This window comes from Marmota marmota, unplaced genomic scaffold (assembly GCF_001458135.2).
Source record: "Marmota marmota marmota unplaced genomic scaffold, marMar, whole genome shotgun sequence".
Taxonomy (NCBI): Eukaryota; Metazoa; Chordata; class Mammalia; order Rodentia; family Sciuridae; genus Marmota; species Marmota marmota.
In genome coordinates this window covers 705322-721533 of record NW_026000102.1, presented here as the reverse complement: position 1 = coordinate 721533, position 16212 = coordinate 705322, and the positions used below count along the sequence as shown (strand labels likewise).

At 52.4% G+C, this 16212-nt stretch overlaps 1 protein-coding gene across 1 annotated transcript; it reads right to left on the bottom strand.

The window, feature by feature from the left end:
• Positions 1–3078: 3078 nt before the first annotated feature.
• Positions 3079–4461, bottom strand: Nppb (natriuretic peptide B). The gene is made up of 3 exons (XM_015501295.2): positions 4241–4461; positions 3834–4089; positions 3079–3289 (listed from the first exon to the last, which is right to left on the bottom strand). Exons 1-3 carry the CDS (start codon positions 4364–4366, stop codon positions 3273–3275), a joined length of 399 nt encoding a protein of 132 aa, XP_015356781.2. The 5' UTR covers positions 4367–4461; the 3' UTR covers positions 3079–3272.
• Between the last annotated feature and the right edge of the window lie 11751 nt (positions 4462–16212).

Below are 16212 nucleotides of genomic sequence, written 5' to 3'. Positions count from 1 at the left end.
GGGAATAGGAAAGACAGTAGAATGCGCTGGACATAACTTTCCTATGTTCATATATGAATACACACCAGAGAAACTCCACATCATGTACAACCACAAGAATGGGCAGTTATGCTCCATGTATGCATGACATGTCAAAATGCTCTCTATTGTCATGCATATCTAAACAGAAATAAATGAAATATCTTTTAAAAGGGGGCTGGGGACATGGCCCAATGGTTAAGTGCCCCTGGGTTCAATCCCTGGCACCAAAAAAAAAAAGAAAGAAAGAAGTAATTGTCCCACCGCTGTCCTGACTTCCGTAACCTCGTCACTCAAGGCCTGGCAAAGCTGGTCACCCTCCTCTGAAAACTTTCCTGGAACTGTGGACTGAATCTCCCCGGGCCTGTTTTCACCAACACTTCTTTCTAGAAAGAATACAGTGATTTGTGTCTGAAAGATCATTTGGGGCTGGGGTTGTGGCTCAGCAGAAGAACACTCGCCTAGCATGGATGAGGCCCTGGGTTCGATCCTCAGCACCACATAAAACAAATAAATAAAATAAAGGTATTGTGTCCCACTACAATTAAAAAAAAAAAAAGAAAGATCATTTGGTAGATGGAAGACCGGCTAGCCAGGGAAGTTAGAGCCATGGTACTACAAGGGAATACATCAGGGAGGGTGGAGTTTATTTTATTTTATTTTAGGTACTGGAGATTGAACCCAGGTGTGCTTTACTCCAATCCTTTAAAAAAAATTTTTTTGTATACCATTCCACTAAGTTGTTCAGGGCCTCACTAAGTTGCTGAGGCTGGCCTTTTACTTGTGATCCTCCTGCCTCAGCCTCCAGAGTCGCTGGGATTACAGGCGTGCACTATGGAGGGCTGGTTTTAAAGGGCATCCAGGGACAGTGGATGCACAGTGGTGCTGTCCGCCACACCATCTGCAGGGGAACTGGGTGAGACAGACGTCCCTCTTCTGGGTACACCAGGCTGCCCACTACCTAGTCCCCAGCAGTCACACTTGACTCCTGCACAAGTAGCCTGGGGTCCTCTTTCCTGGACCTTTACTTGGGGAAAAGACCCAGTAACAGGATCTAGTACGTGTGCGGGTTCCACCAACCGAGCCCTCCTTATGGATGAGCTGGTCTCCCCTTGAAGATTTTGAAGCTCCGGCTGTTTGGGGAGTGAGTGTTCTGGGAGGGGTGTGTCTTCATCACTGAGCAGAGGGACAGGCTGCCAGCAGGCCCTGTCCCCAAGTGCTGAAGTAGCAATGCCAATAGGAGGAAACTCCCTCCCACCAGCAAGCCCAGTCCACTGGCTCGGGAAAGGCTGGGCAGGACAGTGGTTAGGAGCCAGGTTGAGTCCTGGCAGAGCCACTTACTAACTGCAGAGTCCTAAGCAGGGTACACCACTTCTCTGTGGCCTGGTTGCCCGTCTGTAGAACAAGGGGTGGTAGAAGTTCTTTGAGGAGTTGTGAGGACAATCACAGCTGATAGGACTCTGCCTGCTCCACTGATAAAACCTTCATACATGTTCTAACCACTCATTGCCCTCCTGGGTCAGAAGTATAAACAAAGACGACTCAACAGTCTCTTGGAAAATAAGCTGCTCCTAAAACTTCATTAAAAAAAAAAATCTTAATAAATCCAGGTGTGGTGACGCACACCTGCAATCCCAGTGACTCTGGAGGCTGAAGCAGGAGGATCGCAAGCTTGAGGCCAGCCTCAGCAACTTAGTAAGGCCCTAAGCAACTTAGCAAGATCCTGTGTCAAAAAAAAAAAAAAAAAAAAGTAGAAAGGGCTGGGGATGTGGCTGAGTGGCAAAGCACCCTGGGGTTCAATCCCCAGTTCAAAACATAAAAATTTAATTGACCTCATCAGACACCCATAAGCTCTGGTGCACTCTGGGTTAAAATGAGAAATAACATGAAGAGCCAGCCTCCTGGTTCCCTCTCACTCAAAGAAACCCGGATGAGCACGTTGGAAGGACCTGTGGGAGCGCAGGCAGGGCCCAGAGTGAGGGAGTCGGAGCGCACAGACCTGGCCGCCCGCTGGTTCCCACCAGCACCCCAGCACCAGCCCTAGGTGGCTGCAGGCTCTCAGGTAGGGTGCTTTGTTTTTTTTCTGAGTCTCAGTTTTCTCACCCAGCAAATGGGCCTCATCCCACAGCTGAGCTCAGACCATAAATGACGCTGTGGAGGACAGGGTTTGGCCGCGTGGCCTGGGATCCCGGCAATGTAGGGTGTGGGAGGGGACCCTGTGAAAGACACACAATGGGATTCTGCAGGCTGTCTCCTTGTCTCTCTCTGGGGTCAGAGGAAGTGAGATGGCAGCCCCAGGGGAAGGGCACCCAAAGAGCTCGGCTTCTGGTCAGAACCTTGTTGACTTGTGATTTGGGGTTTTGTTTATTTGTTTGTAATGGGGATTGAACCCAAGGGTGCTTTACCACGGAGCCACATCTCCAGCCCCTTTTTATGTTTTCTTTTGAGACAGTGTGGCTCGGTTGCCAAGGCTGGCCTCAAACTTGAGATCCCCCCTTCTCAGCCTCCTGAGTCTCCGGGATGACAGGTGGGCTCTGTGGTACCCAACTGGTTAGGGTTTTTGAAGGCTCCTTTCCTGGGTGACATCAGGAAGCTGAGGTCTGGGGCAGGATGGAGCCTCACCCCACTGGGTGCAAGTGAGCAGCCTTCACTCCCCCCGACACACACTCTGCCTCCAGTCCCTGACACTTTGGTTAGAGCTTCTGAAAGGAGCCATCATCAGGGAGACAGCTTTACTGGTTGGTGGAATTCCAGGCACAGAAGACCAGGGAGACAAAGGCGGTGACTCACGCCCCGCGGTCACCCCGCTCCCAGGAAGGGAGTATCCACTCTGAAAAGCAGCTTCTGCAAAGTGTCTTGCATGTATGACGTGTGCACAGACATTGCAGAGCATTAACAACCCTGGAGGGAAAGCAAGCCCCACCGCCCACTGGACCAGCCCTCAGGCTGCGCCTCCAACCCACCATTAGGACCCCTCTGGGACCTGCAGAAAACACAGGGTGTTGTGATTTTTTTTTTCCCCAAACAAGGGATTGTTGTGAATACATGAAGACAAATCCATTTCAAAAGAGGTACAATGTTGACTTTATTTCACTGAGGAAATTTGTGCTCAGAGGTAAGAAACATCTTATAGAAAACAGCTAAATAAATAAATAAATAAGTAGAATAAATAGCAGTCACTTCAAAGGGAGCCGTGGGGCTGGGGAAAGAGCCCCCTGTGGGATCGGAAGCTGATGTCGCAGCAGGACTTCCTCCTAATGCCGCCTCAGCACTGTGGGGAGAAGACAGGGTGACCATGACCTTGAGGGGAAATGGAGGCAGGAGCTGAGCTTCCCCCGCTGTGCGCCACCCCCACCCTCCGGTCCCTCCACTGATCTTGATGTTTGAGGCTTTGGAACAATCTTCCTCTCTGGGTCTCAGTTTCCTCCTCTGGAAAGTGGGGTGACCCTGGCGATCCTGTCCTCTGCCTTCAAGGCTCCATGCAATTCCAGAGAAGCCAGGGGGCTCCTGGCTTAGGACCCTGTCTGCTCCCAGGAGGGGCTGCCGGGCAGTGAACAAACTCCACCCTCTGGAGATTCCGCTCCAGTTTGATCAGAGGCAGGGAGTGGCCAGGAGGAGGGTGGGGATTCATTGAGCACCTAATGAATGATGTCCCCATTTCACATTTCCAGAAAGGCACCCCTTGGCCCTGGAGACTGTCAGAGGAGATGTCCGGGTGTCCTAGACAACAAACCCACGGTGCCGCTAACGGTGGCCTGCACAGGGATGTGGGTGAGAGTGCAGCTGGCCAGCGGGGTGGCGAGGTGGGGGCTCACCATTGCAGCCCAGGCGGCTGTAGGAGCCGATCCGGTCCAACTTCCGTCCGAAGCAACCCGAGTCTCGCATTATCTTGGCTGTGCGAAGTCCCCGCAGAGCCTGGAGGACTTTGTCTCTGGGCCCAGGGACACCCTTAGGGGCAGCCTTCGCAGCCTCCGAGGCTTCTGTGGGGCCTTGGTCCTGCTGGAGCGGCTCCAGGGCCGTCGGCTTTGCTGGTGGCTCTGACCCCTCGTCCTGCAGGCGATCCAGCAGCTCCTGTAGGGGGGGGAGCCTGAGCTCAGGATCATGCACCTCACCTGTCACTCATTCCCCAATGAAGGGCAGACCCTTGGGCTGACAGGTGGGAGCCCAGTAAGTGCTGCTGCCAGCCCTTCCGACAGCCCAGCCTCCAGCTCCTCAGCCTCACCTGTATCCCGGCGAGCTCCGCAGCCTGGCCAGGGCTGCCCAGCGGGTGGGGGCGACCTCCTGGCAGCAACAGGCTCAGGAAAAGCACAAGCAGACTTCCCCGGGACAGCACCATCTGGGGGTCCATGTCGCTTGGGTGGTGGGCTGGGGCTGCTGCTGCTTCCGTCCAAGTTCACGGCCACCTCCTCCAGGCCCACGGAGGCTCTCCTGGCTCCTCCGGCAACCGTGGCCTTTTATCCTGGCGTTGGGTGTCCGGCCAGCCCTTCCCCACTGTGTGGGGGTTATCTCTGATTTATCAGCCACATTCCGGCCCTCTGAGCTCAGGACCTGGGAATGCTCTGCGCCTGTGAGGAATACTCACTGGGGGTGGAGGTGGGGAAGCAGGCCTTGTATAGAAATGGGCCGGGCCAGGGCGGGAGCGTGCGGGGGACAGCTTCTTCCTTCGCAAAAATCTGGGGCCTTGAACATGGCTCTTTCCCCTTCCCTCCCCACCCAGCCACTGCTGGAAGCGACAGGGAGAACCCCAGCCTTCCAAGGCCCGCGCGAGCGTGGGGCGCACGGTGACTCAGAGAAGAGCCCCAGCCGACGCCCACCGCCGCCAGCAGCGTCTTCCTCCCGCAGTTCCCGCGCCTGCAGCCGTAACCCAGCACCCGCCCGGGCTCCTCACACCCGGCCGTCGCCGGGGCCGCTGTCCGTGGTGCTGACCACCCCAAGGGAACTCTGTGCAGACTCTCAAGATTCGCTCTCCAGCCAGATTTCCAGACCAGACAGACCTGTGCGGGGCAGGGTGCAGGACAGCTCTGACCCCTCTTCCGACTCACACCCCAACCCCGGGGAGCCTTTCAGCACTGGGATGCGAATTCTCCAATGTCAACTGATTAAAAGCCTGAGTATGACAAGGAACTTCTGGAATGCCGACCCTTCTTCCACCCCTTAAAGGGTAGAGCTGATTCGGTTGGAATTTTGAGAGCACAGCCCAGAGATGAAGTCATGCAGGAATGCCTTCTATGACATCTCCTCCAGGTGCAAACGTCACCTCTGCCCCACCAAGACAAGCGTGATGGGAAAAGGCTGAGTGGAAAGATGGCTATCTATGTGGTGGTACATCCGAGGTGTGTCCCTTCCAGAGAATCTGTGTTAATAGGCAGTGTGGGGGGGGGGTCTAGAATAAGAGACAGGATATGGCAGAGATGGGGGAAGGGACAGCAAGAAGCTGGGAACTGCTAGGCGTGGTGGTGCATGCCTGTAATCCCAGCAATGAAGGAGGCTGAGACAGGAGGATCACAAGTTCAAGGCCAGCCTCTGCAACTTAACAAGACCCTCAGCAGCTTAGTGAGACCGAGTCTGAAAATAAAAAAGGGGACTAGGGATATAACTCAGTGGTAAAGTCCTTCTGGGTTAAATCTCCAGTACCCAAAACAATAACAACAAAACAACCCTGGGACCACTTAGCAAATTCTAGCATAATCACTTCTTTCTGAGTGTGGTGGTGCATGCCTGTAATTCCAACGACTTAGGAGGCTGAGACAGGAGGATTGCAAATTCAAGGCCAGCCTCAGCAAGACCCTGTCTCAAAGTAAAAAACAAAAAGGGCTGGGGATGTGGTTCAGTGGTAAAGTGCCCTTGGGTCCAATCCCTGGTACCAAAACAAAAACAAAAACAAATCAAAACAGCATCTTTTCAGGTACTGAGTGAGAAAGTGTTCTTATTAGTCCTGATTTTTCAGATGAGAAAACTGAGCTCAGCTGAATTAAACTACTTTCCAAAAGTCACACAATCTGCACACAAGGCAGTCTGATTCCAGACCTGAAACTCTTACTTGCCGCTGGGATGCTTGCAAGATGTTTTTGCTCAAGGAAAATTTAGATAAATCTATTGTCATCTATGAAGACTTGGGGATCTGTGCTGTGGGGAGCAAAAATCAGAAATAACCCAGGAGAGTTGGTCCTTGCGTGGAAGGGGACTGTGAGCTTGCCAAGGAGACAGAGAAGTGGAGTACCAAACAAAAGTCCAGAGCATCTCTGCCCACAGAGGAGGGGACAGGGATGACAGGACTGAGTGCATCCTCCAAGCTTCTCTCCAGGAAGAACAACGGGACACCAACCGGCTCGCACACTGGATCACGAACACACATTGGGTGCCTACTGTACACCATGCACTCTCCACATCTCTTCAACATGGCTGTTGGGAGTCACCCCAGCTCCAAAGACTAACTTCCCCATCCCCCCAGAGAAGAGCCATCCAATGATAAGCCTTGCTGGCTCACATGATCCTTACCCACCAATCAGACTAGCCCTGCTGACTCACATGATCCTTACCCACCAATCAGACTAGCCCTGCTGACTCACATGATCCTTACCCACCAATCAGACTAGCCCTGCTGACTCACATGACCCTTACCCACCAATCAGAAAGCACCCTGTGCCAACTGTCAGACCGTTAAACCGTTAAACTGTCATAACTGTCAAACCACCCCCGGCTCTATAAATAAGCAGAGCTGTTCCTCAATAAACAGGCATTTTCTCCACAAGGAGCCTTGTTCGTTCTTTCAATGGCTAATCCTGCGGTCTCTGTGGCAGCCTTCTGCACAGGGACTTTGTTAGATGGTGCCGGTGGTAGGTGGAATGGTATCCCCTCAGAATGTCCTTATCCCGGAACCTGAGAAAATGCTATTTTACATGGTGAAAAGGCCTTCACAGGTGTGGCTAGGTTAAGGACCTGGAGGTGAATTCTCACGGATTATCCAGGAGGACTCAAGACGGCCACAAGGGCGCTCAGAAGACAGAGGCAGGAGGAGGAGGGTCAGAGAGAGAGAATGCACGGAGAGGCGAGGAGGTGGAGGAGGGGCCGCAGCCAAGGGGCAGAGTTGAGCCCTACTGTTTGCCCACCTTGATTTGGCCCAGTGAAGCAGATTTCAGACTCCGATCTCCAAAAAGAAAACAAAGTCACCTAAGCCAGCACACCTGTGGCATCTGTTTCAGCAGCCATGAGAGTAACGCAGGACATGTGACCCTGAGCATGGCGCTGGCCCCCAGGGAAGCCCAGGAAAATCTGCAGTGGCAAAATTGGTTCTCACCAGGGCCAAACCCTACGTGCAAGGTGCTGGCCACAGAGACAGAAAGAAGACCCTTAATGCACCCAACAAACCTTCATAGCGAACCTGGGGCACTGGAGTCTGGATTTCCTAGGTTCCTCCCGCCTCATCGTCCTCTTGCTCTCTGTGTGGTCTTGGTCAGGTCGCTGTCCCTCTGTCCTCTCACACCTGCTCACAGTGCTGTGGAGACAATGAGGCTTTGTTCCTGCAGGCACCTAGGACCAGACAGTCCCTGCCTCTGAGGAGCTCCTGGTGCAGGGGAAAGGCAGGCGCGGGGTGAGGTGAGCCACAGGGGTGAGGTGAGGGACAGCGGGTGGCGCAGTCCTGGGTGCTCTGTAAGCACCGCAGGGCGGAGGTGGAGGAGGGAGCTTCCTGGAAAGGCTTTGAGGGACCAGGAGTGGCCGTGAGAGCGAGGGTGGGAGAGCTGTGGGCCCAGCAGTCAGCGAAAGCGAAAGCCAAGGGCTGGTTCATGGGTCCCTGCCTCCAAGGCTTTGGACAGGAGGAGGAGGGTGCAGGGAAGGAGAGGCCCGATGGCCGGGGAGCGTGGTCCCCTCTGCAAGGATTTTCTGTAGCTTCCCAATCTCCAGCCCAGTCATGAGTAGCCATAGCCGGTGGCATGAGAGCCCCGGGCACCTGGGGACAGGCAAAGGAAAACGAGAGGACCCCTGAGCAGGCAGGGCAGAGGCGGGCACGTTTCTGGCCACTGAACATGGCTCTCTGCAAGGTGCGGCTCTGCCTGGGCCTCTGTCTCCCCTGGTAAAAGGAAGGCATTAGGCTGGGACTTCCCTCAGGCACAAAACCCGAACTGGGTATGTCAGTGTCCCTAGTTCATGGTCACATCTGCTAGCCAGCTCCCACCCCACAGAGGTACGTCCATCTTCCAGGACCCTCAGGCCTTCCCCAAGGCCAGAAACCACCTGCAGAGGGGCTTCCAGATCCTTCAGAGGTGTGGCAGAATGCAGAGGGGTATGTGTGCCTTTGTGTGTGTGTGTGTGTGTGTGTGTGTGTGTGTGTGTGTGAGAGAGAGAGAGAGAGAGAGAGAGAGAGAGTGTTGGGGGTGGTTTGGAAACCAGCTGGTGTAGAGTCCTTCCCTGCCCTTGAAGGATTCTCTAGACTGTGGCTGTAAGGGAAGAGCCAGCGTGGCCACATGGGAAAGCAGCTATTAACTGCCACCACCCCTCCCCCTGCCGTGTCCAGCCTCACCAGCAGAGTCAGGGCATCTGAGGGTCCTAGTGTAGTGGAGGGAATGCTCCTTTCTCTTTCTCTACCCATATTGTCCCTGTAGCTAACATTCTGGTGACATTCTGGAGGCCCTGGATCCAGCAGTGCCTGAACTCAATCCACCTTGGACTTTTCAGTATGTGAGCCAACAAATCTGCCTTTCCCTGTTTGCCTAAACCAGCTCAGATTAGATTTTTGTCACTTCCATCTCCAAATTCTTTTTTTTTAAATAATTATCTTTTTAGTTTTCGGTGGACACATCTTTATTTTGTTTTTATGTGGTGCTGAGGATCGAACCCAGTGCCTTGCGCATGCCAGGTGAGCACGCTACCGCTTGAGCCACATCCCCAGCCCCCATCTCCAAATTCTTAACTGACATAGTCACCAAAAGAAACTGCCTGCCTTCGTTCTTAGAGAGCCTTCTTGAGAGCAAGACACCGCACCCTTGGTAAAGCTCAAGGTCTCAGAGCTTTGCAGACAAATGTTCTGATCATTGTCTGATGAATTCTCTCCTCTCACCATGTGAGTCAATCCCCTGGGGTCAGACAAAAGGTGGAAAAGCGAGGCAGGACCTGCACTTTCAGAGGAAATCGGAAGCCTGTTTAGTTTCCCAGGCTTTATTTTTGTTGGGTTTTGTTTTGTCTTGGTTTTCCCCCTAATATAAATAGTGGGCATGAATCAGCAGATGGGAGGAATCGGGGCAGAGTGACACACACACCTGGGCTCTGTCCTGGCATGGTGGGACAGCTGCAGGAACTAGAGAGCCTGCCTTCAAGTGGCAGGGCAAAGGACAGCACCCGAGGCCCCACCCACCAGGAGAAAGGGGTCCTTCCACCTTTGGAGGCAGATTCCTCCCAAGACCCTCATTGTCCAGGAACCTCGTCCCCTTCCTGCAGGAGGAGAGGGCAAGACATATCTCAGCTCCCAGTCACCAGTCTGTGACATTTCTTCCCTGACCCTGCTTGTCTGGGAGAGAGGTGGGGTCTGCACCAGTGCCCCAGGTGGGATGAGACCCCAGCACATCAAACTTCACCTCCACGGGCCTCGAGTCCAGCACTGGCTTGACTGGCATGTCCGGTGTGGCTAGCTTGGGCTCCAGGTGAAAGAGCCAGGTAGGGGAGCCCTGAAGGGTGCTCCCTGCCCAGGCCAGTGTCAGCTGGAGGAGCTGACCCCGTGACTCCCCAGGTCCTTAGCTCACAGGGCCTGTTTTCAGGCTGCGGCTGCCCAGTTGAAGGCCTCTCCCACCTAGGTCGGAGAGAGCATTACCCAGCCCCACCGGGGTCGGGCCACAGGCTCTGCCCAAGGCACCGGCAGTTCCCAGGGGGGAGAGCTGGAGCTTACTTATATTAAAAATTAGTCTTGCCTGTCTGAAATCCATACTTACCTGGACGTCCTATCTTGTGAGCTAGATCGAGCAGGAGGTGACAGTGGGCACTGCCTGTGCTCAATGCCCCTCGTGCATCCTTTCCCCATGGACATTGGAGGCAGGACCAGCCTGGGGAGCCATTTTCCAGCTTTCGTTGGTGCCTCCCCCATTACCTGCCACCTGCCTTGGTCGCACCAGGCCAGGCCACTGCCTGCCGTTGTGGGTGCTGACCCTGCGTGTCTGAAGACCTCAGCAGGGTCACGCAGGTGGAGTGTCGCCCAGCATGGGAGGCTGGTTAAGGAACAGCCGCATCTGTAGCCAGGCCAGCCGCACCCCCCTCCGCAGCCTGAGCTCCCTGCATCCGTTTCCCACCCCTCCCCAGTCCCCCCACCCACATCAGGACGAAGAGCACAGGCTCCTGGCCCACCTTCAGGCCCCAGCCCTGCCTCGGTTACCAGCCTCTGCTCTGTGGAAGTTGCCCCCCGCAGGGCCTCAATCTGCCACCCAGCCCAAGCTGGGACCAAGGGGTGAGGTTTCCAGCTCCAGGCCTCCCTCATGGCTACCAGCTACCAGCTGCGCCACCTCGGACGAGTCATGCAACCTCTCTGTGCCACTGTTCCCCATATCAAAAATGGGAACAATGGGATCTTTTGGAGACAAAGAAACTAACCCACACAGCAGCTGGGACAGCGCCTGGCAGGTACGAAATGCTCAGAAATCCTGGCTGTTCTTCCTGACGTCCCTCTTGCTTATCTCTTTGGGCCAAGTTTCTGGCAGTGAATTCTTGGACGAGTGACTTGGAACTCCATCCTGTTCTTGGGGCATGAGGCCTGTGCGGTCTCTGGAGCTCTTTCCCGCTGGACTCCCCTCTCCACTCAGACAGGAAAGAGCAGCGTGCTGTGGCTGGCCTGGTCCTCGGTGGCTTCCCGAGGTGTAACCACCAAGCGCCTTCATCTCCTCTGTGCCCGTGGCCACCCCTTCTGCTCTGGCCTCGGGCCTCTGGCCTGCAGGTGCTCAGCTCCTGGAAGGTGTTGTACTGTCCCATGAAGTCACCTTCTTGCTGAGGACCCAGTTCCACTCCTTCCAGGAGGAGGAAGGAGGTGGTGAGCTCTGTATGAAGATCGGGATGGAGTCTAAGCTCACCCCTCCTGAGCGTCCACCTGGCCACTCGTACCATTCAAATGTACCTGCAGTTTTTGCGTATATCATGGATGGGATCCTTCTGAGAATGCTAGAATAGGGTATGATTATGACCCAGAATCAATATAGGCATAAATTGTACTTGCTCTTCATGACGGTAATTTTAGGCACACTTTTCTATGCTTAGACTGCATACCAATGATTTTGAATAGCTTATGTATGAGTTCTGTGATGTCTTTATTCTTTGGCGTCTTTTTTTTTTTTTTTTTGGTGTTAGGGATCCCTTCATGCCTTAATGCCAGTAATTTATAAGGAATGTGAGCAGTTAAAATGTGCATAAGTGATTTCAATATACTTTAGTTTTACTTTTCTGTTTGACTCAAAGAAGTACCAATAGGTCTCGAATCTTCCTGTGGATTTTAAAAGCCTGAAATCTGAAATAAAACTCAGAAACTGGAAGAGATGTAAAGAGAATATTGGATAGTTTGATTAGAGTGTAATAATTAGAGTAGATAATTAGATTTTCTGGTTTTCAAAAATTTGAGTTGCAATAAAAGGAAATTTTGATGTGCTGTTTTAATTTTCAGTTGCAAATAAATGTGTATATAGAGGGGGAAAAAAAAGGGGCTGGGGATGTGGCTCTGAGGTTAAATGCCCCTGAGTTCAATCCCCAGTACCAAAAAAAAAAAAAAAAAGAAAAGAAAAGAAAAGGCGCCTGTACACAGTATTTACTCTGCTCAAGCCTGTTCTTCCACACCCTTCATACTGGAAGAACAATTAAGTTGACATAAATTTCTTGACTCACGCTTTATTTCTTGAATTTTTTGGAAATACTGCTCCACTGTGGTCTTGCTTTGTATGTTGCTCTTGAGATGTCTGATCCGAGATTCATTTCATTGATCTTTTTTTTTTTAAACTTTTTTTTTAATGAATTTTAATATTTATTTATTTTTTGGTTTTCGGCCGACACAATCTTTTTAATTTTTTTTTAAAGAGAGGGAGAGAGAATTTTAATATTTATTTTTTAGTTTTCGGCAGACACAACATCTTTGTTGGTATGTGGTGCTGAGGATCGAACCCGGGCCGCACGCACACCAGGTGAGCTCTCTACCGCTTGAGCCACATCCCCAGCCCCTCATTGATCTTATAAATAATTTGATTTAGTATTTATCCTGGATACCATGATAATTTTTACTGACACATAATAATTGCGTTTACTCACAAGGTACAGTATACAATTCAATACACATATACATTAGGTAATAAACAAATTGGGTAATAAATTAGGATAGTTTTTTCCCAATAATTTTATCAGCATGTCTTGGAGTTGATAATTCATGGTCAACCTCACAGTTTTCTGAGAATACATTTTCTTTTATTTTGGAAAGGTTTTCTTGGATATTTTACAATATCAATCATGTTACATTGTTTTATTCTTTTTGCATGTCAAAGTCTTCAATACTAAATATTCACACTAGTGACATAAGAAAGCATAGTATATATATCTCCACTGTCATGCAATGGTATCCAGTGCGACAGTTCTAGCTTTGAGTTGGGCCATCTGCAGCTTCAGTAACTGAGACTGACATGTCCAGGGACCAGGCCTTGTTCACTTTCCTAAGGAGTCTCTCCCAGAACTAAGTGAAAATCAAAACGATAGAAAAAGTTCCATGATAACATCTCAAGTAGCATTTTCATACATTAGCTTAGTTATGCTTATTGATCATTGGGAAAGAAGAGAATTTTTATTCTCATTTAAAGAAGCATAAGTTATAATTACTTTTTTTTTTTTGTCCCAGGGTTGCTAAACCACTGGGCCACATCCCCAGAACTTTCTTTTTTAAATTTTTTTGCTAAGTTTCTGAGGCTGGATTTGAACTTGTGATCCTTTTGCCTCAGCCTCCTGAGTCACTGGGATTGCAGATGTGCACGACCACACCCGGCATAAATTGTGTTTAAATCAAGATCTATCCTTGCTTTACAGAGGATGATATTTTTTAAACTTAACCAAGCATAATAAACATACCCCTCACCCCCCAAATTCCATCTTATAGAATTGTACATCCAGAAAATAATTAGATATGTTTATAAAGATTTATATGTGCTTGTCACAGCATAGTTTTCCATAGTTTTTTTTTTTTTTTTTTTTTGAGATGGACACAGTGTCTTTATTTATTCTATTTATTTTTATGTGGTGCTGAGGGTCGAAGCCCCGGTCCCCACAGCGTTGTTCTGAAGGTTGAATCCCCTCACACCTGCCTCCTCCTCTCTTTCTTTCACGTGCTTTTAGAACACAGCTCTCGTCTGTTCGGCTCAGCCTCCGCCCCTTTCTTTCCTCCATCTCACTAGCTCTCCCTGCGCCTCTTCCTATCCTGTGCATTTTTTCCTTTAGGATTTGAGTTTCGGATTCTAGGACTTTTGAAAAAATGTCACGCAATTGAAACAGACTTGATTTCACCTGTTCTGGAGCATTCTGTGGGTCTGACTCTTGGTCCCAAACAGCCCTTCCTGTTGCGACAGTACCTTGTTTACTTGGATAAGGTTGCAGGGGGTGGGGGGAGGTCCATCTGGTTTCTCTTTAAACTTTCCTGCAGAAACTGGGTCCGTGTAACTTGGGATTAATTTTCGAGGACCGCCCAGCCCAGCGCTGTGGACTGGTGTCCCACCAACAGATTTACCTCTCCGGGTCCTGCAGGCTGGAGGTCGGAGCTGAGGGGCCAACAGGGCGGGTTTCACCCCGAAGCCTCTCTCCATGGCCTCTTCTCCCCGTGTCCCCAGAGGTGGTCCCTCTGTTCCTGTCTGGGCCCCAGTCTCCTCAGAAGGACATCAGTCCTATTGGGTCAGTGACCTCATCTTAACTTACTGTCCTCTTGAAAGACCCTGTCTCCAGATGCCATCCCCCTCTGAGGTCCTGGGATGAGGACTTCAGCGTGTGAATTTCAGGGAGACACAATTTCAACCCCTAAAGTCCCCTCACCTCCTCCCCTTCTGGCCACCTCTCCCAGGGCCACCAACAGGTACTCTATTATTTTGGTGATCTGCTATAAAACAAACCACCTGAAACCTAGTGACTTCAAGTGACGACCATTTCATTATATCTCATTATATCTCATAAGCTTAGAGATCATTGGCCTCAGCTGCCTGGCCCCCTGGGTCCCCCTTAGGGGTGTCATCAGCTGGTGGCTGACGGGAGTCACTTGGAGACGTCCTCATTCACTGCCTAATATCTGGGCTGGGTCAGCCGAACAGGCCTGGCCTGGTTGATGAAGGGCCTAGGTGTCCACGCAGCCTCTGCAGGCGGCCAGCGTGAGCTGTCAGTGGTGGTGGATCGTCCCCTAGTGAGGGTCCGAAAGGGAAGCTGCCAGTCCTCCTAGGGGAGTCTCCTCATCATCGTCCACTGGTTAAAGCAGCCCCTGCCCCGCCCCAGCAAGTCCACGGACAGAGGGGATCCCACAATTGTCGGGGGGTTCCCCAGATTCCCTCCCAGGCACAGTGCCTAATGAGACAGTCCCCGTGACCCACTCGCTTCAAGCCCTTTCCCGAGGCTCCACTGACCCGCCACATCCCACGCCTGAGTGCCACGTCGGCCACTCGGATGGGCTTTCTCCTCCGAGGGTGGCTCCCTCTCCTCCCTTCTCCTCTCTCTCCTCACTGAGCTTTTCTGTTTTTAATTCCTTTTCAGCTCCGGGGATCGAGCCCCCAGCCTCGCATGCGCCAGGCTAGTGCACTGCCCCGCCACCTCCTCAGCCTTTCCACTGAGCTTCCGAGCCCGGGATGGAGCTCTGGGGTGCTCACCCCCTGAGCCACATCTTCAGCTCTGTTTTGTATTTTGTTTAGACACAGGGTCTCGCCGAGGCTGGATTTGAACTCATGATCCTCCTGCCTCAGCCTCCTGAGCCCCTGGGACTGTGGGCGTGCACCACTGCGCCCAGCTTGGACTGGAAATCTTGAACCTCCCCCCTTCCCCACCCCTCAGCACCCATGAGGCTGACTTGTATGGCTTCTGAGGACCCACTGATGTGCCCTCTGGCTCCATGTTAGATTCACTGATGGCAGAGGCTGCAAATTTTCAGAGGGAGGAAGAGAAGTAACGGAGGGGATTGTTCTGCCAGCCCTGCCTCCCCCCGACTGGCCTCTACTCTTCCCCAGCCCTGCCTGCCTCCGACTGGCCTCTACTCTTCCCCAGCCCTGCCTGCCCCCGACTCAGGGGTGGTGATAGGGCTGCCGCTGCCCTCCCTGGGTACAGGGTCAGCTGGGTTCTCCCCATGCCCACCCTCATGCTTGCCTGCCCTGCCTTCCACTGCTGGGACAGACTGCCACAGGCTGACTTTGTGACTGACCGCCACAGGCTGACTTTGTAACCAATATGGGTTTCTTGAGCTCACGTTCTGGAGGCTGGGGAGCGTCAGAGTATGACACCAACATGTGACAAAAGTCTTGCTGTTTCACGACAGGGCAGACAGCAAGACGAGCAAGCGAGCTGGAGAGAGCCTGCTGGATCCCGCAGCCACTCCGTGATGACACACTCGTCCACTCATGGGTGGACGGTCACTCCACTCCTGAGGGCTCTGCCTCCGCCTCCAGAGCAGGTACGAGCACAGGCGCCTCCTGAGGCCATCTCCAGCTGCCATGATGAATTGGGGAGCAGAGGGATGCCATAGACACTCACGCCACACCTTGTCCACAGCCCCGCTTGTTAGATTTCCTTGAATGACCACAGGGAGGGCTGTCTGCTTTCCGGGAGGACCTCTCCAACCCGCTCCGTCACCTCAGCACCTGCCTTGAACTTGGGTGCTCGTTGTCCTTGTCATTGCCCCTGCTCCCGTTCTCGGGCAGTTCTGGTGTGTCCAGGGTGGGATGGCTGACTTGGGCCCTCCAGACTCAAAAATGGGACAGGACAGAGCCAGGATGTCACATGGTCTACTGGGGACTTATTTTAAGGCCGCCCTTTGGCCTGTCACACATTCTTAGCCACTATCTCCCACAAGGGTCCCAGGACATGCTGGAGAGGGCCAGGGGTGACTCACACGTGCCTCTCTCCCTCCCTGTCCCTCCTGGCCTGGTGGCTGCTGGACTGGCCCTCCGGGGCACACCTCGTCCTGCTGGCGGCATAACCTTCCTTGTGTGGACCCACCACGCTTTATCTCCACTC

What these genes read in the sequence shown, in the direction of transcription:
- Nppb (XM_015501295.2), bottom strand. Translation starts at nt 4,366, where the DNA reads ATGGACCCCCAGATGGTGCTGTCCCGGGGAAGTCTGCTTGTGCTTTTC. An exon ending in CGGAGCTCGCCGGGATACAG is followed by an intron (nt 4,090 to 4,240) that starts GTGAGGCTGAGG and finishes CCCCCCCTACAG; the next exon opens with GAGCTGCTGGATCGCCTGCA.